General features: G+C 37.2%; 1 protein-coding gene across 2 annotated transcripts in view; it reads left to right on the forward strand.

Moving 5' to 3' along the window:
* The window catches only part of MSRA (methionine sulfoxide reductase A), a 201,643-nt gene that overhangs the window by 123,497 nt on the left and 51,450 nt on the right, over positions 1-26,696 (forward strand). The window contains exon 6 of one of the 2 annotated variants that reach the window (XM_070932210.1): positions 3,135-3,237. The exons of the other annotated variant lie outside the window; for it this stretch is intronic. Within the exon in view, the coding sequence (XP_070788311.1) occupies positions 3,135-3,200 (66 nt within the window). The 3' untranslated portion in view covers positions 3,201-3,237. Of the gene's footprint in view, positions 1-3,134; positions 3,238-26,696 lie in introns of those variants that run through there. 2 annotated transcript variants of the gene reach the window in all.

The raw sequence follows: 26,696 nt of genomic DNA on the forward strand, positions 1-26,696 counted from the left end.
TGCTGCTGATGCCAGCTCCCTGCTGTCAATGCTATGGATCAGATTAGGACCACCTGTGCCCACAGGCCATAAAATGCCCAGGTTTGCATTAGCCTGTACTTTGCTGAGAAGAGGGGTTTTTTTTACTCCTTTTTTTTTTTTTTTAATTTGATTTATATGCCGCCCTTCTCCGAAGACTCAGGGTGGCTTACAATGTGCTCAGCAATAGCCTTCATCCTTTTGTATATTTATACAAAGTCAGCTTATTGCCCCCACAACTGGGTCCTCAATTTACCTACCTTAGAAAGGATGGAAGGCTGAGTCAACCTTGAGCCTTGGCGAGATTCGAACCCTGCAGTAATTGCAGGCAGCTGGTCTTAATAACCAGCTTAATAACAGACTAGCTACCTATTTTATTTCCAATCTCACTGTTAAGGTCAGTGTATTTATATCAGACATTGTTTTGGCATTGCTGTATTTTTGCATGCTATCATTCATAATGAGGAGAAACTCCATTCAGAACTGTGAATATCTTCCAGTATTGTTTGCTGTCTGTTTGAATAGCTAATAGCTGGAGACTCTTTATAAAATATGTGATGACTGACATCACTGCCTTTGAGTTCTCTTTCAACAAGTGATAGCGAGCAAAGTAAAATATCAGTAGGGCTGCAGGGAGATTTGTTGGCTAATGATTTCACAACAGTTAGATATAAAGAAAAGAAGAATGGAAGACAGTGACAAACATGTAACTCTCATAATTTCAAGCTTGAGTTGTTTATTCACTTGAGAACAATTTTACTTTGTGAAATAGTATGAAATATTTTATATTTACATAGTTAGAAATGTAGGACATTTCTAATTCAAGCTCCCATACAGTTGTACAAATCAACTGACACAATAAACTCTAAAATTCTTATACTTTATTTTTTGTATTTATCCTGAATATATTGACTATATCTGAAATAGCAGAGATAGCAGCAGGTATGGCATGGAAAAAAATGGTGGTCTGCTACTATATTAATGTCCTTTCCCAAAGTCGTCTCCTTATTACTTTCCAGTGAACTATAAACTTTATTCTAAGGAATACCTGCATCATTATTATTCATTCCCCCTCCCAAGAGGACTAAGGATGGTTCTCATTAATTTATATTGTTTTCTTTCCTCTAGTTTTATGTGCAGTTTTCAAGAGATGGGTTTAAGGTTGAAAAATGTCTGGGTTTTTTTTCTTGTCCCAGAAAATCTTTCCTGTTATATACTGAAAGGAAGTTTTTGGTGGCATACCAACTTCCACAATTCCTGGAGGAAACAGATTATCTAGTCCCGTACCAATTGGGTTTCAGGCGCGGACACAGCATGGAAACGGCATTGGTCGCCCTGGTGAATGATCTCAGGCGGGCCCGGGATGGGGGTTATTCCTCCATTCTGGTGCTACTTGACCTCTCAGCGGCTTTTGATACCATCAGCCATGGTATCCTACTGCGACGGCTCCGAGGATTGGGGGTGGGGGACACTGTTTTACAGTGGTTCTCCTCCTACCTCTCGGGCTGTACGCAGTTTGTTTGGGCGGGGGGGTCAGAGATCCTCCTCGAGGCCTCTCACTTGTGGGGTGCCGCAGGGGTCAGTTCTCTCCTGCTCTTTAACATCTATATGAAACCGCTGGGTGAGATTATTCGCAGCTTTGGGGTAAGGTATCATCAATATACTGATGATATCCAACTGTACATCTCCACCCCGGATCAACACAGGGATGCCCTCTCAGTGATGTCTAAATGCCTGGAGGCGGTACGGGTCTGGATGGGCAGGAACAGGCTCAGACTCAACCCCTCCAAAACTGAGTGGCTGTGGGTACCGGCATCTTGTGATCTAGTATCCCCATCACTTCCGATGGGGAGGGAGTTGCTTACTCCCTCTGAAAGAGTTCGTAATCTTGGCATCCTCCTTGATTCACGGCTGTCCTTGGTGGATCATCTGACGGCCATGACAAGGGGGGCTTTTGCACAGGTTTGCCTGGTGCGCCAGTTACGCCCTTTCCTAGACAGGGATGCCCTCCGTACAGTCACTCATGCTCTCATCATTTCTCGGTTGGATTACTGCAATGCCCTCTACATGGGGCTGCCCTTGGGGTGCACCCGGAGGCTCCAGCTGGTCCAGAATGCAGCCGCACGGGTTGTTACGGGAGCTTCCCGCTACTCCCATGTAATACCTTTCCTGCGTGAGCTGCACTGGTTGCCGGTGGCCCTTCGGATCCACTTCAAGGTGCTGGTACTCATCTATAAAGCCCTTCATGGGCCTGGGGTACTTGCAGGACCAGCTCCTACTGGCCTCCCACTGCCCAGTGTGCTCACATAGGACTGCCTTCCTTCAGGTGCCGTTGGCCAGACAGTGTCGGCTGGCGGCCCCCAGGATGAGGGTGTTCTCTGTGGCCGCACCGACCCTCTAGAATGGGTTACCCACCGGGCTCTGGACGGCCCCTGACCTCCGCACTTTCTGCGCTGAGCTGAAGACATGGCTTTTTCAGCAAATTCCCTAATCTGTCGCGGGGTTTTTAATTGTCTGGGGATTTTAAATTGGCTAATTTTAGTATTGGGATTGTTGTGTTGTTTTTATTTTGTGAGCCACCCCAAGTCCTATGGGAGAAGGGTGGCATATAAATTTGAAAAATAAATAAATAAATAAAAAATGGGGGAAAGCTTACTATCTGTCATTCTTACAGATTGTCAGCAGTTGAGTCTCGCTTTAGCACTCACATAACTGAGGTTTCATGCCAGCAACTCTTCTCTACTGCATCCTGGGCTTAGACCACAGCCTATCATGCTATCATTGTCTATCTGTTTTGGTCTGTCAACTTGGAGAGAGAAGTATTGCCTTGTGACTGACTGTTACAAGGTCATCTGTGATTTTGACAACATGGCAGTATAGGTCCTTTAATCAGAAGAAGTTGCTCAAAGTGTGAGATTTTTTTTTATTCATACTTTTCCCTCTTCTTTCCTGCTGTTTCATTCTTGATGTGCTAGTTTTTCATAAATAAATTTTATGGGTAGGTATTTGACCATTTAAATGGAAAGAATTAAGATGTTTTCAGGAATAGAAAAGGTTGAAGTAGTTCCAGGCATCCTAATCAGACCCTTTCTCCATATCTCTTTTTCTCAATATAGCTTAATGTTTTACATCTTAGTTTCTCCAGTCAGATGCAAGAAGCTTTTAAAAGGTCAGATCACTGAGAATTATTCATATAATTTTTTACATTATCAGTTGTGTCTATCGAATTTAAATAAAATGGACAACAATTCAGAAAAAAAGTCTTATTGAGATTGAAAGAATTTTGTCCTGGGGATTGGCAGTATTGGATTTAAGCTTTAGATATTTAACTCAAGTCAAGTTATCTCTCTGTAATCCGTCTGTTTTAAAATCACTTTTATGTATATTCAGCCTGTAATATTCTGTGAGCAACTTCTGTAGACAGTTATTTCATTTGGTTTTTGTTTGGTAGATTTAAAAGCACAATGGGGAACTGCCAATCATTTTATAAGGTTAAATAAAATAAGCTTTATGTGGGTATTTTCCAGTGATGAAATGTAAAATTTGTTACTACCGGTTCTGTGGGGGTGGCTTGGTGGGGGGATAATGTGACTGGGTGGGCATGGTCAACATTTTTTTAAAAACTTTTAAAACCATAAAAATGCTTTTAAAAGCCTCTGATGATCCCAGCTGAGCCGTGCGATCATCAGAGGCTTATTTTTTTATTTTTAAAAGCATTTTTTCGGCCAAAGAGGTTGTAGAAAAAATGCTTTTAAAAATAATAAAAAAAAGCCTCTGATGATTGCGCGGCTCAGCTGGGGGGGCAGGCAGGATTTTTGCTACCGGTTCTCCGAACCACTCGCTGCCATCACTACTGGTAACCAGGAGCATTTCACCCCTGGTATTTCTCTAATTGATGTAATTTTTCCTTAATCATACTCTTATGTCTAATTTACTCTGCACCCTATTTATTTTCTATAGATCTATTAATTTATTTACAAAAATGTTCAGTAATTTTTCACCATTTGCAAAATAGAGTGAGTCCGGCTCACAAACAGTCTCTGCATTTGTTTCAAACTCTATTCCTCTAAGAGCAGTAGAATTTTTTCCCCATTCTCTCTAAAATGTATTTACTTTTACAGTCCCTTTACACACTGTACAGTATTTTCTTAGCCTCCCAGTTCATGGTATAAACACTTGCTTTTCTCTCTCTCTCTTCATTTGTCCTCAGACTTTAGATTGCTTATCCTTAATAATAGCTCTCAGTTGACTCTACTTCTTTCATATATATTTTTTTGAGCCCATAACAATTTAGCGTTCCTTCTGGCTATCACGTACCATTCTCTTATGGACTTGTGTCTTCTCTTTTCTAAAACAAATATGCTGTAAGATCAAAAATGTCAGTCCTGCCTCTAACACGCTCTACACTCCAGCATCACAGTCACTTAGCCACTAAGCAGTGTTGATCTTCAGCCGTCTTTTGCTTCTGAATTCTAGCTATCACTTGCAAGTAGGCAGGGAACATAGAGACATTCCTATTTTATTTTATTTTATTTTGAACAGTTGTGGATCTACTATACAAAAAAGAATTTGCTATATTCCAAAAGCTTGGCTTCTCTCCAAAAAGCACCAAACAGAGGAAAAATCCTCACATACAGTTGTGCTTCTCTTTAGACATAGGGAGGAAAAGTTTGCATTTTCCAGCCTCTTCAATACAGGCTTTCTGAAAGGTAGACGGACTAATTTTACAATGTTCTCAGGATTGCTGCTGTGTGTAAAAGATGCACAGCATATTGCAACAACCGATCAATCCCTAGGGGTTTATTGTCTAATAGCTAACTATTGTCAAGAGAAAAATACATTGCAAGTGGATCACAAAAAGATACAAATTCCCAATCCAAACACATGATTAGGATAAGTCAGGATTCAAGTGCTATATTGATTGGGGTTTGAATTGATGGGCCATTTGCTGTAAAAATGCAAGGTTATGGCCTGAACTCAGAAGGAAGGGAGGAGATGTATATTTGCAAAGCCTGCATAACAAAGATAAAGAAAGAGGGGTGTGGACAGGTGGGGTCCCTTTCAATGTAGAAAACAGGAGCTAAGACAGAGCCAATAGAAGACTTACTAAAAGTCTTCTAGGATGCCTATTAGTTAACTTTTAGGAATAGGGTTGAAGTAGAGCCAATAGAATACTTGTCAGATAACTTTTGAAGTGTTTATTAGTTAAGACTTAGAAATAGGGATGGTGTAGAGCCAATAGAGGACTCTTTAGATAACTTTCAAAAAGCTTATTAGACAGTTTCTTTATCCCACCTTAAAAAAACTATAAAAGCTTGTTGAATCCTTTGTTGTGGGTTCTGGCATTTTTTTGGCCGGGACCCCCTTTGTTGAAGCACTTCAATAAAAGGAAATCAATCCTGCACTTCATGTCTGGTAGTCTTCATCGGCTTTGGTGCCAGGGTAAGACCCGAATTTGGGGACAACAGAATAGTTAGGATATTTTGTGGAATGTATCTTTGGTTTAACATCTCTGCACTTTGTATTTGTATTACATTCTACAATGGCATTAGTATGTCATGATATAGGTGTTACATTCCCTATTCTTTGTGTTAGTATAATTTCTTTTTTAAACTATTTCAGTTAATTATATTTTGACAGATCATCCACCACTCCAAATTCATTATTAGCGCTTCCACATGTGCAAATTGGTGTTAGACGTCAACTTAAGCAGCAAATAAACATTCACATTACTCAATGGCATTTTATTACTGCAAAAATGAGAAATACTGTTGTGACTGACTTGCCAGCTCCAAGAAATAGTATGGAAATTCAGAATTTTGATCAAGGCAGAACTTGGTTTATTTCATTGCCCTCTGGTGGCCCTAGGACACGTCTGCAACATTGTGAGAACAGTTCATATTCCTCTTTTTTTTAAAATAAATAAATAAATAAGTTTTATTAAAAAATTTAAAAGGACCATAAATACTAGCACAAAGTAATACAAAATAGAAGCAATACAGAAAGAAAGAAAAAAACTGCAATAAAAATGAATAAAAAAAATAAAAAGAAGGTCTGCACCAAATATAAGTAACAAAATTTTCTCTTATTGTATGATTTTTAAAAAAGCTCACTTTTTTCTATTACCCATTTTTTAAATCATCAAAACTAGAAGTCACAAGTGCATTTTTTTTTATGTTTCATGCAATTAGTCTATAAGAGGTTTCTCTCTAGGACTTGCCAATTGCTCAGTATTGGTAACAATATGAGACAATTCAGAGAAGTTTAGAGAAGCTATGTAAAAAATGTTTCATTGTAGGAAATAATGCAAGCCATTTTGATTCCCTGCATTGAGTATGTTTCATTATGTAGCAGAGATAATCTTGACGTCTATCATATTGTATGTATCATATTTTCCCCATGTTTTAACATGTATTAGAAGCTAAGCCAATTCCAGTTCATCTTGCTGCAGAATCCAGAAGAAATAGATAATAGTGTCTTTTCAAACTGCAAACGTATAAAAAACATGATACGCTTTTCTTTGCAACTGAGAAATTAAGTAGAAAATCAACATCCAACTAGGGCTCAATTGAAAGGAATGCCTCTGAATCCAAAGAAAAAGTCATTGGGAGTCAGACAGCCTATAAATTGAATAATTAAATATGATAGTCAGAAAAGCTTTAATCTAGCCTGACAATAGGGTTTTTTCTTTTTAAAAAACTAAGAAAATTATTTATTTAATTTGTATTCTGACTTTATCTTCAAGAGTATTCAATATTGAGAAAATAAAACAAAAAGTAAGCCGCCTTAAGTCCTTTTCTGAAAGCTAAAGAGACTGAGCACAGTTCTCAAAAAAGCTCTGTCAATAGCATGAGGAAAACAAAAGAGCACTAACACCTATATACTGCCTCATAGTGCTTTACAGCCCTCTCTAAGCACTTTACAGAGTCAGTATATTGCCTCCAACAATCTGGGTCCTTATTTTACTGACCTCGGAAGGATAGAAGCAGTGGTGAAATCTGAACCGGTTTACTACCGGTTTGCTGGCTGTGCATGCGCGCTACGTGCCAAACGCACCCTGCGCACGCGCATGCACAGTACCCACCATGCACCAAATGCAAGGTGTGCACGCGCACACAGTGCACACCAAAAGGAGACATGGGGTAAGTAGAACAGTGCGCGGGGTATGTGTGATCAGCTGTGGCGCACGATCTTTGGAGCCTTTTTTTTACTTTTAAAAGCATCCAACTTCGGGCGAATAGGTTGTAAAAAATGCTTTTAAAAGTAAAAAAAGGCTCTGACGATCGCACATCACAGCTGTGATCGTCAGAGCCTCTTTTTTTTTTTTTTTTTTTTTTACTTTTAAAAGCATTTTTTATAACCTTTTCGGGCGAATTTTTTAAAAAAACTTTTTAAAAGCATTTTTACTACCGGTTCCGGTAGTATAGGACAAGTTTTTGTAAGGAGATAAAAGCAGTTTATAAATGTTGATGGTTATAAATCAGTCTTCCTACTTATATGGTGAACATGATCTGAGATATTACTGTGGGCTAATAGAGGACTTGCAAATATTGACAGTTTATTATTTCAATGTTGCGGCACCTAGCCAAACTTGACCAATCTCAAAAAAAAATCCAGTAGTGTTGGATGTAGTTAGAACTTGAATAGTACACTCAGCTGGAAAGTTTAAAAGAGCAAAAAACAAAAGAAGCCTACAGCATATTCTATTTTTGTTCTTGTTGCAAGAAAAGAGCATGGGTCATCAAGATGGAACTCAATTTGAGGTAGACGTTTATGTTCCCTATTCATTAAATTTTTACTGTAGTATTTTAACTGCGATATGCTCATTAATTTACTCTAGGTCCTTTTAATGAAAAAGCAAGTTGCAAATATAATAAATAAATTTCATGAGAAGAATCAGTTATATTATTTTGGGGTAATAGTACAAATTGTTTAAAGCTAATTTGGTTTCAAGAATACTCTGGAAAAAACTGAGATTCTTTTATACTAAAGATGGGAAATTTGTATTCTCCAGCTGTTCTTGAACCACCTTCAATCATTCTTGAGCATTAGTCTATTGGGCTAGGTTTGACAGATCTGGAGATATTCCCTTCCATAGCTTTATTTAATATTTGAACAGGGTTGGGGATACTAGAAATTTCCAGTTTCAGTACAGTGTCAGTCTGATCAAAATTGGATCTTATGAGCTCTCTGGAATTTATGCTAGAGAATTAGGGAAATAAGTTCTCTGAATTACTGGATCAACTTCACAGAACTTTAATTGAATCACAATTTCACCCCACTCCAGCTGAAACTTATTTGGAATGCATGCCTTCAGTTACAAAGTCTCTTTATTCAGAAGGATTGGTATTTTTCAAAAATGGCAGAGTTTCAGTCTGCCCAGTTGAGACATTTTATTTTCATGTTCCAGTGTTGAACTCTACCCAGATGGCAGATTCTAAACTGTAGAACTAGTCATCCCTGAAGCAAATGAAACCTGACGTAGAACTAGTTGGGCTTGTAGAGGAAAGATTAATATTTGCAATGTACACTTTTAGTCAAATAAAACTGTTTTTATTTGAATAAAACAACTTTGTGAAAATGAATAAGAGTAACCAACATGTTAGATTAGCAAAGGGTTGGAGAGGGTGTTGCACGTTTGTCATTTAGTAATGAACCATTGCCTATGTTATATATTCCTGGGTTAAAATATAATTTGCTCTCTGTTAAATGATTATTGCAAGTTTGGTTTACAGTAACGTTTAGAAATGATAAATGTATAATTGAAAAAGATGGAAAGGTTGTTACTGCAATATTAGAAAATGATTTATTTATTTTAAGAGAGAACCCAGCATTAGTAGCAAATTCTAAGTCAGTGTACAGGAATGATAAACCACATGATGAATGTATTCATCTATTACATCGGAGACTAGGGCATATAAATTTCAGGACGTTAAAGAAAACAGTTCAGCTATCTGAAGGTATAAAACTACAATCATGTAGTAAGTATTTGAATTGCAACGCCTGTAATCAGCAAAAGAGTAAGGTAACACCAGCAAATAGTTTTGATGATTTTAAAACCAAAAAGCCATTAGAAGTAGTGTTTGTAGATTTGATTGGACCCAAGAAACCCAGTATTGGAGGTGCCTGCTATATTCTAAGCATAGTAGACCATTACTCGAGGTACGGATTCTGTTATCTTATGAAAACGAAATGTGAAACATTCCACCATATAACTAACTGGCTGAGATTTGTTGAAAGGAAACAGAAGTATAAAGTAATGTGCTTAGTAACAGATATCAGTACGGAATTCACTAACCAAAGGTTAGAGAAGTTTTTGCAAGAGGCAGAAATACAGCATAAACGATCTGCTCTGTATAGACCACAACACAACGCTTATGTTGAGAGAAGGGGTCAAACATTACAACCCATGACTAGAACAATGTTGGCAGATTCTGGTTTGCCTGAAACTTTATAGGATGAGGCTGTTATGTGTGCTAATCATGTATTAAACAACGTGGTACATTCATCTACTGCTGAAATACCATTTACATTATGGAATGGGAGGAAATCAAATCTTAGTTACTTACACACATTTGGAGCCCCAGTTTGGGTGCATATTCCATCAAATGTGAGAAGGAAGGAACAACAAAGAGCCAGAAAAATGTTTTTTGTAGGCTATGATTCAAACCATAGGTCTTTTAGATTTTGGGCAAAGGGAACTACTAGCGTGTACTGTAGTGCAAATGCAAAATTTCTGATTGTTGGAAGTTAAATAAAAGTCTTTACGGTTTAAAACAATAAGGGTTTGAATGGAACCAATGTATAGTTAAAAAGCTTAATAATATTGGATTTCAGGAAGGTGTAGCAGACAAATGTCTCTTTAAAAGAGAAAATAATGGTTTAGTATCGTTTTTGCTATTGTTCACGGACGATGTAGCAATTGTAACTAAAACTGACAAGGAAGCAATGGATATTGTTAGACAGTTAGAAGATAAATTCAAAATTAGAAATTTAGAACATGTTAGACATTATTTAGGTCTTGATATTGTTCAAACAGCTAGAGGGTATAAACTGTCACAGGCTAGCAAAATAAGTCAGATGTTGAAACGCTATAGCATGGAGCTATGTAAGCCAGCTAAAATGCCAATGGCACAGGATTTTCAACATGAAGAAATCCAAAGTCCTGGATTTAGTAAGGAGATCTATCAATCGCTGATAGGGAGTCTATTGTATATTAGCAATTGGTTGAGACCTGATATTTCATATAGCGTAAACCAATTAGCAAGGTATAATGCAGAACCAACAAATAGGCATTGGCAAGTCGCAAAGCGGATATTGAGATATTTAAAGATGACAATGCATTATGCATTATATTTAGAACCTAACCGTGATCTTACATTGAGCGCATATGCTGATGCTAGTTTCGCTACTGATTTGACTACCAGAAAGTCTACATCAGGTATTGCGATAATGTTAGGTAATTGTTTAATAGGATGGAAGTCAATAAGGCAGAAACATATTAGTTTATCCACTATGGAAGCAGAATTTTCCTGCTTGTCACTAGTATGTACTGATTTAATTTATTATAAACAGTTGATGCTTGATGTCGGATTAAAGGTAGATTATCCTATCGTAATTTATGAGGATAACCAAGCTGCTATAAAAATGGCAACAAATTTAGCACTTAAGACAAGATCAAAATATACTGATATTCGTTATTTGAATGTTCGTCAGAGTATTCAAAGTAATATGGTTCAGTTAGAATATTGTATGTCTGAAAACAATGTAGCTGATAATTTCACCAAAGCGCAGGGTGCAATTAAACATAAAATATGTTGCGAAAGCTATGGCTTGAGAATTTGAACAGGATATATTAGCCTGTCCAAAGGGGAGAATGTTAGGATATGGTATAAGTCTAACAAGTTGTCCAGGCAATATATATGTTCTATCACTTTAAATGTATTCTGTAACTTTAAGAGGTAATGCTGAGTAATTGTACTGATGAGTCATTGTAACTGACTGCTGACTAACAGCTGACTGCAATTATCCTAATTGTACTGTTGAGTCATCGCACTGCTGACTTCACTTATCTTAAGTGGATAATTACTAGTGTAAACTGTATATAAGAAGGGAGCTGAGCTATAGTCATTGTTGCTTGACTTATTGCTTGACTTATTGGTTGGACCTGCTCTCATCGTTTTGGACCTGCTCTCATTGTGTATGAAGGAGTTCTCATTGTGGATGGATATGCTAACCATCGTGATTTGTTACCAGCGTTAAATTGCTGTTTATTACCAACTGCTGTTTGTATGGTAAGAAAATATCTGTAACTTCAGACTGATTTAAATGGCTAAAGACTTGGGTTGACTAAAAGACTATGCAATTGTTTTTCACTACAAAGTAAAAGCTTTGTTAAACCAGTTTGTATGTATTGTATTCATTGCTCTCAGTACCGTTTCTCTGTGCACTTACTCTGCTGGTTGGTAACACAACAATATCCTTAACAGGTATGATGGAAATAGTTCTGCTATTTTATTTTATTTATTTTGTTGTTTTATTTCATTCAAGTCAGTATTGACTTCTGATGACTGCCTGGACAAGTCATCACAGTTTTCTTGGCAAGGTTTTTTGGAAGTTGTTTGTTGTTGCCATCTTTCTAGGGCTGAGAGGTAGTGACTACCCCAAGATTACTCAAGTGTCTTTATGTCTAAGATGGAACGAGAACAACAGAATAACAGAGTTGAAATGGACCTTGGAGGTCCTCTCGTCCAATCCCCTACTCAGGCAGGAGACCTATACAATGGTTGTCCAATCTTTTCTTTAAAACCTCCAGGAATGGAGCACCCACAACTTCCAAAGGCAAGCTATTCCGCTAATTGTTTCTCACTGACAGGAAATTTCTGCTTAGTTCTAAATTGGATCTCTCTTTGATAAGTTTCCATCTGTTACTTCTTGTCTTGTCCTCAAGTGCGTTGGAGAATAGGTCATCTCCCTCTTCTTTGTGACAGCCCTTAAATATTAAAAGACTGCTATCATGTTACCCATAGTCCTTTTCTTCGTTAGACTAGACATATCCAGTTCCTGCAACCTTTCCTCATATGTTGCCCCAATCATCTTTGTGCTTTTCTCTGCACTCTTTTTTGAGTTTCAATGTCTTTTTTTTTTTTTTTGTATTATGGTGACCAAAACTGGACACACTATTCCAAGTGTGGTCTTTTCAAAGAAGCATAGAGTGGTACTAATACTTCACATTATCTTGATACTACCTGTTGTGACCTAGGCCCAAGTGGTTATTACCAGACACAATCAGTCCTAAACAAACATTTTATTAGAACAACTGAGAATTACTTCATTCTCATCTTAGTCCAAATTAAGTCCAAATTAAGTCCAAAACAAATTCTTCATAAACAGTTCTTCGGCCTTATCACCAACCTTGCCTTCTTTGGCACCCTGCCAAAGGCTTTTCTTGGCAAAAGTTCAGAAGCAAGAGACTCCGACACGAAACAAATGTAGACAAGAGACAATTGTAACAACGTTGTTTTCCTACAAAGATCCCAAGAGCCGTTGCTGCTCTTTTAAGCCTTATGGGCGGGGCCAATCATCTCCTGGCCTTACTCCCAAGTCGTCCTTTTTGCTTTAGTTGCTCTTGCCTTCTGGCAGCTCTTCGTATGCGTGCACTAGGAACAAGCTCCTCCTGTTCCTCTGCCTCTCTGCTATCCGCCTCTGGAGGCTCCAGAGTCTGCGCATCGCTCCCAGATGGCCCTGGTCCCATCTCTGCCTCTGACGCAGAGCCCTTGTCCGGGCCTTCCCCTGACTCCAGGACTGGCCCATTGTCCTCCCCGGCCTCCTCACTGTCTGACTCCGCTGGCAGCTCTGCATGCTGCTGGCGGACTACAACACTACCCCTCTGTTGATGCATCTTAGGACTGCATTAGGTTTTTTTTTTTAGCAGCTTCAGCACATTGCTGGTTTATACCTAAGTGGTTGTCTACTAGGATTCCTAGATTTCTCTCATAGTTACTGCTGTTGGGTACCACCTATTCAATCCTCGGGCATTTGGTTTTTCTTGCCTAAGTGTAAAACCTTTCTTTTCTTACCACTGAATTGCATTTTGTTGGATTGGGCCCAGTATTCAAGTCTGTCAGGATTGTTCTGGAATCTTGAGCCTAACTTCTAAAGTGTTGACTATTCCTCCAAGCTTGGTTTGTCTGCAGCTTTGGTGAATTCCCTTTCTATCCTTCATCTAAATCATATTATGAAGAAGTTGAAGAGTACTGGGCTTAAGACAGAACCTTGGGGTACCCTACTGCATGCTTCCCTCCATGTAGAACTCACGGATCTCCCAGTTTCTAGCCTGATGCTCCAACATCAAACCACTATAGATACAGTTTTAAAATCAGACAATTAGACAAGGTTCTCATAAATAACTTTACAGTAAAGAATAATATACAGTAATAACTAATATACAATAGTGAAGGAAATGTTCCTAAAAGCAGAGAAGAAATTTTGGTTTCAGATATTATTAACTTTTGAACAGAAATAAATTCTATACAGTATATTTCTATGAAAGAGACTGGCGTTTCCCCTCTTTTCTAAAAATAACATGAAAGACTTACATTGAATTAACTAAAATAATTCCTTTCTTTTATATAGAGGGGCTGCACATGTCCTGTTGAGAAAACTACATTTCTTTAAAAATATGGGTAAGTTTGTTGTGTTGGCAGGGTGAAACTTATAAAGAAGACAGAAATGGAGCACTTTAACAAGACTTGCTCCTTCTGATAAGAATGTTTAATCCCAAATCTGATCTTCTACTCAGCCTCCCTCATCTCATTTCTGCCTCCACCCTTACATGCAACACATTTATCTTCTTCCATGTGACACCTTGAATATGCTGCAGAATCAGCTATAGTTACCATAGTAACCAGCCTAAAAACCATGTCCATTGGATGCATCTTTGGGAGGAAGAAGGAAAAAAGCTACCCACCATTGTTCCCTATCAACTCTTAGTTCAGAACCCATTAAGAGGAAGAAAGGGCAACACCCGGAGGTCACTTGAATTGCCAGCTGTATACCCTACTTGCCTTGCTGTGTCACTAAGAGCCCCTTTCCTTCTCCCTGGGTCAATACCATTAGTTTGACCCTTGGAAGTGGATGTTGCCAAAGAACAGGAGTCCCGCAGAGAAATGCAAGCAGGGAACTTCTTTTGTTTAACATCTTGCCACATTTCCTTTTGAACTGTTTAGGATTCAGATGCAGTTGCAAGTGGGGCCTTTCCTCCTGCCAGTTCAAATAGCGGAAATGCAGATGACAGGCCTCAGATATTATAATTAACTTCCATTTACAGCACAGCTGTCATCAGAATTGCTATGACAATTGAGCAACCAAGAGGGCTATTCTGCACCTGGACCAGATTAAATTCTAAACTTGGTTCTCCTTTGATCTTCTCTCCTCACATATATGTACATATATACACCCACACATGCATATAGATTCTGATGGTGTTTTATTTGTAAAATTAGAAATATTTAAATATAAGTATAAATAAACTCAGCACAATCTTAATACTTCTAGCATCCTGGCATACAACAGCCTGAGCTTCTTTGCAGTCTTCAAATCTTACAAAACAATGAAGCTTTAGGGAGGCAGATGAGAATTTTTCCACTGAAAGTTTCTGTTCTGCCAGAAAATAGAAAAAGTTCCATTTCATTTAGACGTTTTTATGATTTTTATCTTTCCACCTCCAGTTCTGTAATCATTTTAATGTTCACTGTATTTATGTGTGTAGCAATTTTACAACACTATGCTATCAAGATGTTTTTCCAGACTAAAAATTGTTGGGGGAATATTTAACACTTAGATGTAATTCAGTGATCTCTGATTCCATCCATCTACTTAAGTCATTGTCTTCTGCTTCTACTTCCCTCAATCAATTATTTTCTTAGTAGCTTCTCACATCATTTGCCCAAAGTATATGAGTTTCTAATGGTTGATTATTGCTTCAAGAGAGCAGTTGATTTTTATATCATCTAGGATCAACTGAGTGGTTCTTTTATAGTCTGTGATTATGTTTAGTTTAGTTTATTTGATTTGTATACCGATTCTCTTAGTAATCTTTTAGATTGAGAATTTTTAGATTCTCAAAATTCAAAGGTAGTTATCTTAAACTTTTTGCTTACAGTGTCCAATTTTCACAGTCCTACATTACCATTGGGGGAAAAAGTTTATTTCCATATTTGTATTAAAATAGAACCGCTTCCAGCACACTGTCTATCTATCTATTCTTGAGCCGAAGAAAATGAAATAATCTAATAGTTTGTCACCATCAGCAATAAATTCATTCACCTGCTGGTTAATATTACCTTTATTTTAATATTTGTTATGATTTCAGATTTCTATATTTATTTTAATAATGATATCTACGTGGTTGTTTACTTTCAGTTAATCTGAATCAAGTGGAAATTTTATATTTCAAATTGTTTGTGTTCTGGCTTCCAATTTTGATTTCAAATGTCACCTTTTCTAATTCCACCATTCTTACGATAATTCACTGTTCACTGCAAAGCATCCTTAGAAGAATAAGCAGATTCATGACCCACCTATTAGTATTAGCATTTGAATGTGAACTACAGAAGAAGAGTCTTGCTTTTGTTATGTGGGGACTAAGTATAATGGATCTACAGTATACAAGGCAGATTCACATGCATCTCTTCTTTTATATAGGCATGTGTTCTGATCCTTGTCAGTCTCTAGGCAAATATTTCTATATTAGCTGAGAGAACTGTTAACCTTTTAGTAGCCTTTTCTCTTTCACCTTCAAATAGTTCAGTAAACATTTCTTCAGGCTTGGACTTTCTCCATTTTATGGCTGGTTCAATGCTTTTGGTACATTTCTTCCTTGTGAAATCAGTTTCCTAGCCCCTATACGTTCAATCTTATGGACTTGTCCTGCATTCTGTTTTCTGCACCAGCAATCAGCTGATTCTGAGAGGGGTTATGAGGGGGGGGGAGTGGTTTTTCTACTACCCAAAGAAAGGTAGAGATGGCCCTACCCAATATTAGAGGGGGAAGGTGTTGGAGTGAGAGAAGCTACTGATGAAGATATAGAAGGTTTTCTCTTGCCTGGAGTCCATTAAAGAAATTAAAGTCTCCACTTCCCCATTGTGCCCATGCTATGAAGGCAGAAGAGATATAGACTGGTAAACAAAAATGTACATTAACAGCCCCCCCTCTACTCATCCCAGCCAAGATAAGAAGTACTGGTAATAGTGCCTTTGAAGGGAGAGAAACATGTCAAAGAACAGATGAAAAAAGGAGGGGAATGAAAAATCTCCTGGCATTTGCGGATCTAAAGAAGGAGGGAAGGATGAAGCTGTAAAAGAAAGTAACTCCAGGATTGAAGTTAGCAAACTGAAAAGAGGGAAGGATAGGAATACAAAGTTTTCTGAACACCTGTCCTGTTGCTATAACATAAAACTGAGAAGAGGGTGGTTACACTTTGCTTGCAACATCAGGATAAGAGAACAAAACCTAGAACTGAACCCTGTGAGACCATATCTTTTAGCTGGTAAAAGTTTCTCTTTGTTTAGTTTGATATCACTGTGGTAATCAGCTGAATGAATTATCATTCTTGTTTCATGCTCAAAGTCTGTATAGTTCTTATATATCCTTGTTGTTGCTCAAGGCTTTCCTCATCTGTCTTTCTCTAGTTGTTATGATAGTATATTTTGAAAAACATTTTGATTTTTTTTCCTCTTTGAAATTTTGGAATATTTTTTCCAGTTCATTTTTATACTGGCCGTTTCCTCTTTCCATAATTTCTCAAATTTCTTGCATAAGTATACTAAACTGTTCCATATGTTAACATTTATATTTTAATAATGTCTTCTAAGCCAAATTTTACAGGCTCACCTGATCTCCTTAATTTTCTAAATTTAACCTCTACATATGACACTAATAAGTCATGTTCTGTTTTATAATCAGCATCTGAAAATTGCTGATTAGATTTCACTTCCTTCTGTTTCCAATAGATAGTTTGATTCTGATGTTATCATCTGCTGATGTCTGAATGTAGAATATACATTTATGCTATAATCAACCGAAAATAAACACGTCTGTTTGCAAAGCTTAATCTATCTTCATTGTTGAATTTATCCAATCCAAGCCCTTTTATAGTTCCAGGTTCCTCTATTTTTTCCAAATTTTATGTTCCAATTATACGTTAGTAAGTTGTTTTAGATGTTATACATTACTACATTATTGTAAGGTGTTACTTTTAGCACTATGGTCAATTTGCCATAGCATTCTTTAATGATTCTGTCAACAAGCCTGGGGACTCCAGAATGATATGGAGCCCATCAAGTGGCTCATTTGATTGTTGTCACTGGGGGTGGGGGTGGGGGTATTGTATTGTTTTTTTAGGGGGGATTTTATCTTTGTAAGCCACTCAGAATCACTGAGAGTGAGTTGGGTGGTCATATGAATTTTCATAACTAAATAAATGTTCTCTCTCCATTGCATTTAATAAGTATACATAATAGTATATTATGTGATTCTCACTGAATACACAAACTTTAATGTATATATCACCACTTATTGAAGTATAGTCAACTACATATTTAACAATATCCTTTTAACATTTCATTGACACTCCATTCCTTCATCTGGTCTCATGGCCTAAATAGTATGTAATCTAATTATCTATTTAAAGTGGCTTCTCCAGTAACCAAAGGAGTGCTTTCTGATTTAAAATGTCATTATCTGGCAAATTTGTCTAAATATTATAGCCTTTTTCATACTATTTTGATGGCAACACTATGTCATAGTGTTTGTCATTATTTTCCTCTGTGTTTGATTTTGTAGTTCCTTCTTATAGATAGATTAGCTTTTCAGATGCTTGCAAAATCTGTTTTATCTTACTGTTTTATCTGATTATCTTTACTTTCATCCCTCCCCTTTTACCTTATCAGCAAGGATGACTCTATTATAAGCTCATGGTCCTGCTGGCATTATTAAGGATAATTGAAACTATTGAGCCATTCCCACTACATCAAAGGAATATCTAGCAAATATCACTTTTCAAAAGTTGCATGGGACATTTCTATCTTCCTTTCTAGTGATAAACCTGGAGACAAATGGTGGAATCCTTTCTTTTGGAAGTACATTATTTTTATTCAAACTTTCTAGGAAAAAGCCATTTTACAAAGCATCACACTAAATTTAATCACTAGCATTCTGTGTTCAAGAGTGAAGACTGATATTTCTCTGCCAATTCAGATGTAGAAAGGAGGGAGAATTTACCATACTTCCATCTCTGACGCTGGCAACACAAATGGGACATGAATCAGAGGCTGACTGCCCCATCTGATAAATGGTTGAGATGTCTGGCAGAACTATAGCAACTTTTGGAAGTTTTATAAAAGCTAATGTATATGACACCAGATGAACTGGCCATTCACTATTCTTGTCTCAAGGCATGGGATAGCATTAGAGATAGAGCACAAAACATGGAGGGCCAAACAAAAATCTAGGAAAGATCCAATCCCTCGCAAGACAAAGCAGTGAGAAGTCTCTCTTGTGCAGCACAGAGGAGCTGGGCTAAAGGTTCAGCATCAAACATTCTAAGTGTTGCTGGCATGTACTACCTCTTGATCTCAAGAAATTAAAAACAGCAGATGAGCTCCTCGGTGCAGTCTGTTTGGCATGATCGGTGTTGGTCTTTCTGGAGCTGAAGTTATGAAGAACCATCCCTAAGAATTTAAAGTGCAAGAGATATTTTACCCTGTGTCCCTCAATACTTCAAAAACAGGGCTTAAGCCACTTGGCAAAGACTATAAGTTTAGTTTACTGATAGTTTATATCTAATTGATTTATTTTATGATAATCTCCAAAGGCAGTCAATGTTCTTTTAAAGGCCTATTGAGGCTTATTCTCTATCCTTGAGAGAATAACAGCATAGCGTGCATAAAGCAGGTTTGAAATGCATTTGTTGGCCAGTTTGCAAGAGTGGAAATTTAGGTTCTGTAGATAATTTACCATGCTATTAATGTAAAAGTGAAAGAGGAGGGGATATACATCCTGTTTGAGTCTCTTCTGCATTAGAATGATATTCAGAAGAAAGCCTCTGGGATTGTGCCTGACCTTGATAAATATGCATGAAGAGAGAAAATCAAAGGATTGTCTGTTGGTCAGTTGAAGAGGCTTCCAACTTCTGTCAAAGTCTGACTTGAGATTTCAAATAAAAAAAAGAATAGCATTTGTATGTGGCATTTAAGATCTATAAGTGCCATATACAAGAAGGTTGGCTTGTTGGAAGAGCGTTTTTCAATGATACTGTAGCACAGGAATGTCAAACTGGTGGCTTACGGGCCAGATGCATCATGTGCAAGCCACGCCCACCCCAGCTCCACGAAGTGGAAAAAATGTCACGAAACATCATATGACAGCAACGTGATGCTGCAAATTTGACACCCATGCTGTAGCACAAAGGACCAGTCTACTATGGATCTGCCTCTCTAAAGCCACCTGGCTCCTCAGCCAGATTTTTCTTTGCTCAAGCCATCCCTAACTTTTTCAGTAAAGGTGTCTATAGTACCTATCAGCCTGGTTAATACTAGATAGGTCTATATAGCCAGTCTTCATTTAGCGACTGACTCATTTAATGATCATTTGCTATTAGGATGGTGATGAAAAGCAACCAGTCCTCACATTTGCAACATTTGCAGGTTTGCAAAGCAAAGAAAAGCTGAAGTAAGATCACACATCTTGCTGTTTCACTTAGTGACTGCTTCGCTTAATGATGTTTCTAGATATTTTTTTTTTGTCTTTATGTAGCATAATTAAGAAACCGAGACAATTTTAAGTTGGGCTTTAGTCGGGAGGTGACAAAAATAATGGCACTTGCACACTGTGACAAAAGTAATGGCACTTGCTTTAAAAACAAAAAGAAAAAAAACTCCTGGTTTTTTTCCACTGTTGGAGAATAGGAGCATTGCTTTCATTGAAATAATGTTTTGGCACAGCATCTTTTTCTTGTCTTGTGTGAGACAGAAATGTTTGCTAAAAGTAGGTAGGATAGCTAAGAATTGAAATAGGGGAGTTGGAGGTGACTGGACAAATTTAAGATCTTGTCCATGTAAACTGAGCTTGACGATGCTAACTGAATATGTTAATATGAATATGTTGCCTTATGCATGCAAGATAGATGCATTCTAGCTAATCTGTCAACCTCTTGCTCCTTATTTGTTTAAAGGGTTCTGCATTTGTCAGAAGAAAGCTTTCCTTGGTGAGATATAGAGATCGAAAATCATATCAACAAATCTGGAAATTTTAGCAAGTTTTAGAAGTTTTAATAATTTACAAAAAAGAGGAAAAATCTAGGAGGAAAATAATTGGAACTCTCTAGATTGGACTGTAACTTTCAGAAGCCCTGATTAGCATGCCAGGATTGTGGCCACTGTAGTTCAACAAATTTGGAGGTACCAGGTTGCCTACAATTGACCGACAAAGATAACTTGATCAAGGGTCACCACTGGTATGATGAAAATAAAAAACAACCGTTTTGCACTGTCTTCAGTCTTCCTTTCTCTGCTTTTAAACAGCTACGCCTCATGCATTTTAAACTCTACACTTGGCATCTGGGAAATGCTTCTTGGTGTTATCCATTAAAGCATTTCACTACCTGTTTTAAGTTAACCCAACAGCATAAATGGAGGTATCTTTCCTTCAAATTAGATACGCAGCTTCCATTTCCATTCCTCTTTCCCTTCCCCATCTTCCTTACCCCTCCCCTCTCCACCCGACTGCACTCCACCCCACAACCAAACAACATTGCCAGCATGTATGCTTATTATAGCTTCCTCCCCAGGATGTACACATGATGAAAGAAAGAAATGGATGAGATGCAAATTTCTAAGAAAGAATTACAGAAATTTTAAAAGAACAGTAAGCAGAAAAGGCGTGGTTGCTAGGATTTAAAGGAAATAAAAAGGCTCTTTTTTTTTTCAGCCTGGTCCTGCTGTGGAACAACAGCTATGAATAAACTGGTACTGCCCAGTTAATGGGCTTCCAACTAAATCTCATCAAACTGCATCTAGAAAAATCAATGAGTGTTCCTCCCCCCACTTGCCGTTATAAAAAATAGCCAGTTGAAAACAAGTATACCTGAGTTTGTCTTTCACTCATTCTATTATTTTTGAAGGAGATGGCTTTAAAAATGCAATTCAGTAGTTTTAGAAAGCAATTAATTTCTGACTTTGTGAGATTTCTGTTTCTTTAATCAATTTTATTAAAGACTGATATTTACAATAAACATTAATGCACGCTATAAAAATAAAAGAATAAAAATAAAAAAATAATATATATATATAAACGTTCTTCCCCCTTCATCATAGCAAATATAAACAACTTTTAATCAAAGTTGTAATTGCTGTTTATTCCCCAACATTTTAAAGAAGTTCTTAAATGTGTATTTAAAATTTCCTTTGCTACATATTGAAGGAAACTCACCTGTGCTGTAAAACCTCTTGACCCATAGGTTCCTAATAGCTGAAAAGCAGTTAATAAGCAATTTTTGAAAGTGATTAGAAAAGAAAATATGCAAATCCAATATTAGGCAATGTGATTTGAGCAAAATGGCCACTCCCCCCCCCCCCCAAGCTTTAAACCTGCCAGAAACCAGTGTCTTGTGTCTCACAAGGAGCAACTGTTTGGAACACTTGTATGTGATCTCCAGTCCACTCCTTGTTGAGAGAGGAATTAGGAACAACTGATCTACTCGCCAGCTAATCATTCTGTCTGTCATCTGTACTGCTTTTTGCAAAAGTTTGCCATTTCTTCCTCAGAAGTTGACATTTCTGGTATTTTGATATGTTGATTTATCACAAATATTACAATAATAAGAATCCATCAGAGATGTTGCACAAGCAGACAATCCTTCACTGAGCAATGGGTTGGATTAGATGACGTCCAAGATCTCTTTCAACACTGATTCTATTATTTTTAGCTCCTCTTGGTCTAATGTAGTACTTTGTTTTCTCCTGATATATTTTTTGTTGTAAACATGATGTAGCATGCTTCATTGAATTATAGAGTCAGGCTGAGATCTGCCTTCTAGCCATATTTAGTATCCAAGCCAACCAAGAGAAGTAATCCCCTTCTCCTGGTTGGCTTGGATTTCAGAAATATTTACCTGTGAAATGCCTTAGTGGAGTTTTGTAAGGTCCTGGTATACACAGGTTTAGTAGTCTTTTGGAAGAGCATTAGACCTGTATTGTAAACTACACTTCTGCTTCCCAGAAGGTCTATTTAAACCAGGGAAGAAAGACAGATCTTTACAGCTATGAATGGCTGATTCTATGACCACTCAGTGCATTACAGGTTTCCACTATTTCTGTCAAGAAGGCATTTCACATGGCTATAATTATTACTATTTTTATTAATGAAAAAGGAATGGATAATGGATTTATCTATTCCACGACCGACTTTTTGGTGCTACCACAATTTGCTGCTAGCACTGCTATTCTTTTGCAGCACTGGTCAAGGACAGCTAGGAGTGGATCTGAATATGGTCACTGAATATCTAGGGAAAAGATCATGTGGTTTGTCATTAGTCCTTCTATTCCATGGAAAAATACTGGAAAGGGGAAAATAAAACTGCAAGTGAATGGCTGGCTGCGTGCATAGTCTGGAACTGTAGTCTGATGATAACATTGCAGGCCTGGTCGGTTTCACCTCACAAGAATTAAAAAATATATCTTCAGGCAAAGCATGACAGGTTTGATTAGAAGTTCAGTTCTATCTATGGGTGTTGAAGATAAAACCTGAACTAAGGACCTGAGGTAGAAGGAGCTGTACACATTGCTTTAATCGTGTTTATGAAATTATTAAATTAAAAACTTCTAAATTAAAAACAAGAACATTGGGGCATAGGTTCATAAGTATTTGTAGTCTAAACACTAATGTTCAAACATTGGAAGGTACACAAAATGAGCTTGAACATTTATTAAAGATAGGGAAATACGATTTAATTATCTAATTATATTCCCTTAATAGGAATATAACAAATGAAGCATATAGAAGAACAGCCCAACTGCATCGGGCAAGTGCATCTTAGTTCAGCATTTTGTTTCTCATAGTGGTCTGCCAATGGGATGCTTGCAAACAGAGTCTGGAAATACAGTACCGGTATATCCATTTTCTCTTGCTGCTCCCACCCCCACCCCACACCAACTCCACGGTAACACTGAATTTTAAGGCTTATGGCTCTTCATAGATCCACACTTCGTACCTACTTCCCTTTTCCAAATTAATGTCCATGACCACATCTTGTGTTAATCCATTCCTGAGGTTCAGTTGATTGAAAAAGAGTGGAAACAATAGAAATTAAAAAGTTGCAACTTACAACTAGCAGTATCTACATTTGCTCAGAAGTCCATGCAAGTAATACTGTACTATAGAAGTCTTGAGGAATAGGAGGAAGAGCCACAGGTTAGATTTAAAAAATCTGAATCTGATGTAAAATTATAAGGTATATCTTAGCCCTCTCCTAGTCCACATGATGATAAAAGGAAGGAGGAAGACATATATTCAGACTTTCAAGATTAAATTACTATATGTTTATAAAAAAAAAAAAAAAACCACACTCGGGACTGATGTTTGTCATTGTTTAATGACCCCTGTTTTGTTTTGTGGGTTTTGTTAGTAGAATATTTTAGATTTGGCTGCCTGTTGATTTAATTTTTCTTGCTGTTATTATGAGGTTTTTAGTTTTGTATGCCACCTGAAGTCCACTGGAATTGGGCAGCCAATAAATTTAAACACACAAACAATATTGATTTACATGAGTGGTTCTTTTAGTCAGATCTACCTCGAAGAGCTGACATGTACAGAGCATCTGGATTAAAATAAGTGAGTAATGAAAAAAAGGTTTGCTTTTATTGGTACCTATAGTTGTTCACTCAGCCAAAGAGAACACGGAGATAATATTTTCTAAAACACATTGCAGATTGTTACTGGTCATGCTGAGGGCATGCAAAAGCATTTTTATCAGGAGCTAGGAGCCATTGTCCTCCAACAAGACAAGGTCGTTTGCCATTCCTGGACATTATTAGAGGAAGGCAAATAAAAGTCTTCACTACCTGTTTTTTAATGAAATGGGACAATAGGGGATCAACATGGGGAAACTGAAACTTTAGTAGCAGTATTTTATTCATGTCTGGCACTAGATGAAATTAACTCAAAGTCAAATGAGAGAGAGGGAAAAGCTTTATTTTCAGGCTAATAAGAAATTTTTAAGCAGCAATTCCAAGATTATTGCTACTTTGACTCAAGTATGCCAAGAGATGCATCTGAGGTGACAGTCGTCCCCGCACCCCAATGAACTTAGCCAAAAGCATCCTGCTGAACTTAAGGTTCTTTGTTTTTCCTTGTTCAATCACGGCAGCATAGTATTACCAGTCCCTTCTTTTGACTATAGCTACAATTTATTCATCAATATTGCAGCTATTTGCTTATCTGTCTGTTAATTTGCAATAACTAAGATTAAAAGATATTGATATACCTGTCTTTCCTGTTCCTGTTATACCTGTCTTTCCAAAAGTCATGTAGCAGTAGTGATAGGAGTCTTTAATTACCTTGACACCTGTCTGGAGAAAAACCGACAAACATGATCCTTCCTTACCTGCATTGTTAACAATTTTCTCCTTCAGAGGGTGGGAGGAGGCACAGTTGATATAAGTCATCTTTGATCTACAAACCAAGTGAAAATACAAACCAAGTGAAAATATTTAGTTGAGGACTAGAAGCTGATAAATAAGCATGTATTAGCTCTCAAATAGTTACACAGCAGAAGGTCTTCAAGACCTGTTATCTATTGTTTCATAGTACAGGACATAGAATAATGAATGTAAATTACAGGAAACGAGATTCTGATGAATGGTTTTTTTAAAAAAAAAACCCTTCATAATAGTAATTTATCAATGGTGGGCTCCCCTTCCCTTGATATGAAAAGGTAGACGATCATCTGTCAGAGATGCCTTCATTTGAATCTTAGCAATGAGCAGGTAGTTGGACTTCATAATTTAAATGGCTCCTTCAAACTTTGTAATTTTTTAAATGCTCATATTGTCTTTGTCCTCAGTGTTTTGTTTAACATTTAAAAATGGTCACATTTATTGACTAGTACATATTTTCAGATTTTCCTATTTACTTAGCTACCATATATACTTTAGTTAATACATTATTGAACACTAATACTTATGTAGGGGTGTCTGATTTTAATTGTTGATTTCTTTTTCTTTTTAAAAAATGTTGCATTATTTTTTGTTGTACTTGACCTTGAAAAACATTGTTCTGAAAGGAGGGGCATTAAATCTTTGAATGAATGTATCAGTGAATCAAGAAACAGTGCAGCAATTTCTTCCACATCTGTGGGATTCCCTTAATTGTAAATGATCCAGATGGCCTTTTATCATTCTTGTTCTGAGAGCTTCCATACACGCAAAAGATATGCAAGGAATTTTTTATTCTTTTCACGTAGTATTACTTTTAAAAAATGGCAAATTTTAACCCTGACACATCATAATTAATCCACAAAGCAGTACATCTTTTCAAGAAAAAAAAAATCCCTCTCAAACTATTGATGTGAAACATATTGGTAACGTTATTTCTTTAGCTGGAATCAGAGAAATTTGTGAAAAATCTCATTTAATCCATAAGTAAAAATATAGCAAGTGGAAAGAAGGAAGTGAACAAAATGAAACAAAGAGCATTTTGTCTCTGACATAGTATTGTTTATGGCAAACTTGTTTGGCTGAATTGTACATTTGCCCATTATCTTAACGTGTTATATGTATGCAAATTGCATTCCTTGCTTATTGTGCAGCATACATACTGTTAACATAGCCACAAGGGTGCTAGAATAGCATTATTTAAGCATCATTAGTATGCAACAAGGTACCTTGCTTCTCTCTTAATCCCTTTGCAAAGTGGGCCTACAAGCTCTCTGTCTCTTTGTTATGACAGTGCTAGTCTTTGTGCTTCTAATGCAATACTAATAAGACTTTAAATAGAGAGCTATATTAGGTAGACAGGAAATTGAGTGGAGAGAATAAATCCCAAGAATGGGGAGTTGGGGGAAAGAAAATGAACAGAGGGGAGATCCTATTTGTGAGCAGAATGAAGATGGGATAGAGAAGTACAGAGATACCCTGGAGAATTTAGGCAAAATGGCCTTGCAGAAGGGAAATATGTGAAAAACCTTCTTAAAATTGTTTCCTTCTGCTACAGGCAGATAAATTTGCAGTGTCATGAGGTTGGGACCCAAATGTAGCTTTCAAAGGCTATTTGAACTTAAGATTCCTCAAAATCAAGGCTCTTTGATGGATTTTCTCCTGAGTTCTTGCTGCACTGCTGGTTGGTAACCCTGTCCACTACAAAGCCATGGTGTCAACTCTTCAAGGTAGGGAAGGTCAAAAGACAGAGAAGCAGGGATTTCAGGTGGGTCACTACTTTATTGTCGTAGGGTTTATTAACACAGTCTTAAAAGCCTGTCTAAAACTTTCTCTGACTCTTTTAAGAACAACTAAGTCAAGGCAGAGTTGTTCTGAATCTTTCTCGAGCTTTCTACTTTCTAGGGTCAGGCAACTGTTTTCCCTCTCTAGCTTCATTCAAAGTTAAATTCCTCCACACATGGCTTA

Source organism: Pituophis catenifer, unplaced genomic scaffold (assembly GCF_029215685.1).
Source record: "Pituophis catenifer annectens isolate HBS135680 unplaced genomic scaffold, rPitCat1.0.hap2 SCAF_1, whole genome shotgun sequence".
NCBI classification, from domain to species: Eukaryota; Metazoa; Chordata; class Lepidosauria; order Squamata; family Colubridae; genus Pituophis; species Pituophis catenifer.